Below are 6,000 nucleotides of genomic sequence, written 5' to 3' on the forward strand. Positions count from 1 at the left end.
CTTAACGGTATGTAACTCCCACCGTTCTGGTCGTAGTCATTACTACCTCCTGCAGCAAATATTTTACCCATGACAATTACGCCATTATAAATTATAAATTTATATTATACATACATATATATATATATATATATATATATATATATATATATATATATATATATATATATATATATATATATACTGTATATACACGGATGTATGTACATACAACCTAGAGAGAGAGCGAGCGAGAGAGAATAATAGCGCATGCATGGGAGATGCGAGACAAAGGCGGGGCTTTCACTGTCAGTTCCCAAGAACGCTTTCAAATGGATATCAAGTTCATACGAAAATTAATGAAAACCTTGATTAAAGAGCTTCAATACTACTGTACTCACCTTTGTTCCAATCTGATTACCGCATTGCCCGGTCTGGATATGGACAATTTCACGCATTTTAGCCTTGTAAGGTGCACGAAGACAAGACAAATTCCGGTCAAGCTTTCTGGGAGCGGGAACAGCGGCAACTGAAGTTCAGAACCTCGGCTCACATCACTAAAATCAAGGAGGGGCGCCGTGGGAATCAAATCAGTACTTAACATATGTATTTGTTGCAATAATAAAACCAGAATTTGTAAAATAGCCACTATTAATTAAAATTAAACGACCATGAAAAGTAAAACGTCATTTTAAGGACTTATTAAAAAATTAAGCTACTATTATCCTTCACGACACCATAGCAATATGGATGTATATCAATACGTTGGCGGGAATAGAAATCAACAAGGTTAAGTACTTTTTAATAAAAACGTTTTTATATAATATCCAAATATAACACCAATTCTAACACAAAATTATTCACTTTGGACAGTATTACAAATGAATTATGTAGGTACATGAAATTTTAAAAGCATTCCTCACTAGTTCAGGTTCCGGGTTGAGGCTTGGCTAGATTTTCCTCTCCTGTGAGTCTTGTCTTATTGAATGTCATTCTTCATTCTAGATATGGCATTTCATTTTTTATTTAATTAGACATCAAAGATACAAAAAATAAAATTAATTTAAAATAAAATCCCATTTTATTCGTATTTAATAAACAAAGGGTATGCATGAAAACATTAAAGAAACAAAAATCATTAAGACGAACACTTGATCAGAGGGAAAAATGTGATCTACCGAGATGAGATAGAAAAGCATCTTAATCTGTATGGTGACCTTTCACTTCATCCGGAGTCATCATTGTCAAATCTGCTAAAGTTTTTGTTTCACATATCACAATACAGTGCTAATAATGAATTCCATGTAAATGTACAGTATGATGGTATGCACACAGAAAACCCACTGGAAAACCTAGAACAAACATTTAGTGTGGTTGGCTGATTTTGATCATGGTGTGTGTGTGGCCACCGGTATGATGTTTATTCCCTGGTGATTTTTTCACGTGACTCATCAGGTATAATTGTTATTTGGGGATTCAAATGTCAAATCGATTCTTTCAGTGTCGAAAGTATTACTTCTATCAATCTTGTTCTCTCGTTTAGATTTTCACAAAACTATGTGGCAATTTTCCGTTCCTTCTCCTATTTCTATTGATTTTTCTTTCCATCTGTCTCTAAATGAAGTTATTTTCTTCTGTAATGTTCTTCACTGCATAGTTTTCGGAAGTTTTATTCTTGTTATAACCAAATTATGGAATGTCCTTCTCAGGCCTATAGTTGAATTAATTTGACTTTGTTAGTTAACTTGTTTGCTTTTCTTTGTTATTTCTCTTTCATATTGCATTCTTTATTTCTGACTCTCCTTTTCCTTACTTGAACTCCTCTTTAGCACCTCTTTTTAGGTCCTGTCGTTGCTTTGATCATCATTAATGCATAGGTTTAAAAACTGCGAAAGATAGACGATTTTTTTTATTACATAATGAATAAAATATAACGTATCCGTGCTTGTAGCTGCATCAGAACGAGAAATAGAGAAAATGGGTTAGAATTTAAAGAGAGTCTCGTAAAGTCTGGTTTATCTTATTATTTCTTGTTATCTTTCTTTTTAATGCTGAGAGGAACGGTGAACTGGGAGCGGTCGGGTGCCTACCTTTGCGCTGCGGTTTCATGACGATAATTGATGTCCTCAGCGCCCTTACTCATTTAATCCCCAATTCTCCCAGATGGCTGCAGTCCAAGACTCCAACACAGGCCTCAGCCAATGACCACTACGGGAGGAGCTCCTGAGTCATTAGGCCCTTTTTTTTTTTTTTTAGATAAGAATTGCAATTTGGCAACAAGACAAGTCAAACAGCACCTCAAGATCAGAAGTTGATATGCCAGTGCTCTCCAGGTTGGTCCAGCACCTACATTTTTCAGGCAGATAGGGATCGTATAAGCTTGATGTTTCACCTCAACTGGCAGACAAGTTACCGGACTGATTTTATTCTATTACACTTTGGGAGATTCAGCCACAACCTTAGGTTAATATCTCTGTTTTGTTATCTATTCTTTATACATCTTATCTCTATTTTAGTTTTGGGGTATTTTAAAGATAAAATATTTGGTAGATAATACCGAAAAACTTACGTGAAATACTACACTGAGAGTCTACTGAAGGTAGACTATCTGCTGTTCTACATTGTTGTGTTATGTTGATGACAGGTAAGCTCGATTCTGTTGCCATGTGCAGCAATTGGGCTGTATTCTGGAAAAGGTAATCATAGCGTGGCAAAGCCAAATGCCCTTCTTCCCTAAATTAGCTTAGGTCTATGAGATATTTTATGAGGGATCAGTTGGTCACAAAAGTAGTTCAGTAATATCTACAACTCCATCCACGTATTGTGATGCAACTGCAACAAGAAAAATCTTCTTGATCTTCGTTTAATTCAATATTTCATCTTGAATATTTAGCCCTTCCTACTTTGCGTTCTTCATCTCATAATGAAATTTGTTTGCAGGTGCTTTCTGCTTTTGTCAGTATTTTGTTGGATCCTGGGTCTCATCTAATATCCAAGGTTTTTGTTTGTTGTTCCACATCCACTTACTTCTTTTGCAGCAGATACCATCAGTCTGATGTTAATTCAGCCTCCACTGATTGTCTGCACCTCCTTAGATATGGTTCCTAGAGCTGCAAATCAGCTTGGACATCCAACTGCAAGAGAGGGCCTCTTGATGTTCTTCTTTAAGAAGCTTTGCGTACTATACGTAGACACTCTCCTCAACTTACTTCTTTTTTTGTTGTGGTACTTTTCATTTCAGCTTTAGTGTGACAATGACAAGTTGATGGTCACTGGACTGTTTGTAATCACAGTGCAAAGGAATGAGAAAAGAGAGTGAATGTGGGTTGTGTATGTTTATTCAGGAAGAACAGATGGAATCGGCAGAGAAGATGTAGGCACGTTGTTCATTCTTCTAGATTTTATCATGAAATAATTGGTCGGAGATGGAAAAGAAGGGTTAGATTGGAGTAACGATACAAACATGACAGAATCAGAGTTTGCAGATGATGCTGTTTTAATCAAGATAACACTACAAGATTACAAATTTTACTTAAGAGAATGCATTACATATCTAGGGAAGCGGGCGAAAACTAGATCGAAGATCAACAGAGAGTAGGCTATGCACAGAGGGGTGACATATAATATACTGCAAGAATTATTACGCCTCTGGCGTAGTCATACCAGTACTGTTAAAGTATTATATTCATCGTTGCGTAAAGGATGTACATGTTTATGTCTTATCTTAACAGAATGTTCTTGACAACATGGCCTCACAATAGTAGTTGAAATGGGCAATAGTTTCATTCATTTGTTTTTTGCTGACGTCCATGATTGGTTTATTAGACCTTTTACTGATCAAAAGCCTCCTCAGGACACACATGCCTTTATGAGAACAAAAACTAATTGATGAATGACCCACCTGACAAGTAGAGTTAAAAGGTTGGTTGTTCCAATCAAAACTTATTCTCGCAATAAAAAAATGAAAAGTTAACTTACTGTATGTATTATTCAGTACCTAGGCTGCCCATACATCAAATAGAATTTTGCAATATATCGCTACTATGCTACTGCTAACTGGGTTAAGTGTCCGATACCATTATGTCATTCTGGGCATTAAAATTTATGTAAAATAATAATAGCAAAAAGAAATAAAAGTATATTATATAATTATTTCTCCCTTGCCATGTTAACTGCTGCAAATGCTGCCGTGACTTATAGACTAAAAATATTTCAATATAAAATTTTTGCAATGAAGTGTAAACAAACTTGTACTAAAAACATGGTACCTTTAAAGATTTCAAAATTACAATAAGTTTGAAGTATTTCTTCACTGATGAGGACACCCTTCACACGTAGGCTCCGTGTAGGGAGGGAGAAATATGACTTGTTCTCTCTTTCTCTCTCTCCTCTGAAAAAAGAGAATGAAGTCATGCTAGCATCAAAAATATAAATACCTATCATGAAAAATTTCTCATAAACTTTAATCGCTTGATGTCTGTTTTTTTTTTTTTTTTTACTTATCCTGGCAGAAGAAAAATATATGGCAGTTAGAAAAATCTTGCACGTCTTCCACAAAGTGGCAGTGGCCAGCCGAGGGACAGCATGTATCTGAAGTTCGTCGAGAGACGCTGATGTGTTTCATCCTTGTAACTTTGCAGACTTGTGTCCTTACATTTTTTAAGCTTGGTGGGTGACCTCCTTCGTCTTCCGCGGTATGCAAGAGTGAATAGAGCTTTAGGTAGCTTTCATCTGGTGCTCGTCTTTCGAGGGAAGCATGTCAATACAGGGCTCAAGTGAACGTGACTCTATATGCTGGCGTATGATTAAAATGTTAAAAGAAGCGTGACCAGCTGCTTGTCTTAATCGGCTGAATAATTTCCTAAAGCGCTCTCTTATCATGAAAAGTGTCCCTTTATAACACTCCGTTCGAAATGCCCCACAAACCCTCAACGAAAAGGTGACTATAAGTGCGCACTACCTGTCGATATTTGTTTGATGTCGAACGTTTTCAGCAATTGAAAGATGTTTTTCCGCAATCTGAAGTGAACGTACGAGACTGGCGATTTCGTACAACATGGTAAGAGAACTTTTCAACCATTCGTTTCGTTGGTAGAAGATGATGATATACCATTAACAATATTTTTTGTTTCTGTGTATAAATATCTCTTTATTTTATATTGGAGCATTTCCTAAATCTTTCTTTGGTCCATCAAATGCCTTTTGTTCTGGTTCTTTCCACTCCCCTTTATCCATTGTCCCTTCTTCACTGGGTCAGTCAAATGCACTGCAAGATTTCTGTAGTTTGCAAACTTCCTGTAGTAGCTGTTAGTTTTATGAATGATCTCACTTGTGTCTTGGGGTTTGGTAGTAATGCACCCTGGATTTTCATCAGCTTTGCTTCACCCATAGCAATTCTTCCTACAGCTGACTTTGTGTCCAAGGAATTCTTCTTTGCTATATACAATGTAGCAGCTGGAAGGTTGGATAGTCAGTCCTGCTTCCCTAACACTCTGAAGTAGGTCCTTTAATCCCTTGATGTATTCTCAAGATGCTGTAGGAGTTAACACACTGTCCACAAAATGGTCTTCCTCATCATCCTGCTGAAAGTTGATGCCAAGTTCATTAATCCAAATGGCATCCTCTTGAACTGGTAGCGTGCATTCAAAACTGTGAAAGCTGTCTCCTCTTTTGACATGTCCTCCACTGGTTCATGGTTAAACTTGGTTATGGCATTTAGATGATGATAATCAACACAGAACCTGTTTGCTCCTTCCTTTTTCTCACTGTTACTACTGGCGAACAGTATGCATTTTTTTACCCTGATGGTTTGCATTTGTAACACCTCCTCAACTTCTTTCTGGATCAGTTCCTTTGTAGCATAAAATAAAGAATACGTTTTTCTCTGACTGACTGCTCTGTCATCACTTTGATGCAGTGTTCTCCTAGAGAACTCATTTCTGGATTATTAGTTAAGTTGTTCTAATATTATTCAAGCAACTGCAATACCTGCTCCTTGCTTAGGTCACTGCTAATATTGAC

The 6,000-nt window shown here is 36.7% G+C and overlaps 1 protein-coding gene across 2 annotated transcripts in view; it reads right to left on the reverse strand.

Annotated features, from left to right (window-relative positions):
* The window catches only part of LOC136825240 (tubulin beta-2 chain), a 35,577-nt gene extending 31,207 nt beyond the window's left edge, over window positions 1-4,370 (reverse strand). Inside the window, exons 1-2 of one of the 2 annotated variants that reach the window (XM_067081277.1) lie at window positions 4,248-4,370; window positions 381-536 (exon numbers count right to left, since the gene is read on the reverse strand). In XM_067081277.1, coding sequence (XP_066937378.1) covers window positions 381-437 — 57 coding nt within the window. In that variant the 5' untranslated portion in view covers window positions 438-536; window positions 4,248-4,370. Of the gene's footprint in view, window positions 1-380; window positions 537-902; window positions 966-4,247 lie in introns of those variants that run through there. The other variant, XM_067081278.1, reaches the window with a different exon arrangement.
* Between the last annotated feature and the right edge of the window lie 1,630 nt (window positions 4,371-6,000).

Source organism: Macrobrachium rosenbergii, chromosome 37 (genome assembly GCF_040412425.1).
Source record: "Macrobrachium rosenbergii isolate ZJJX-2024 chromosome 37, ASM4041242v1, whole genome shotgun sequence".
Classification (NCBI taxonomy): domain Eukaryota; kingdom Metazoa; phylum Arthropoda; class Malacostraca; order Decapoda; family Palaemonidae; genus Macrobrachium; species Macrobrachium rosenbergii.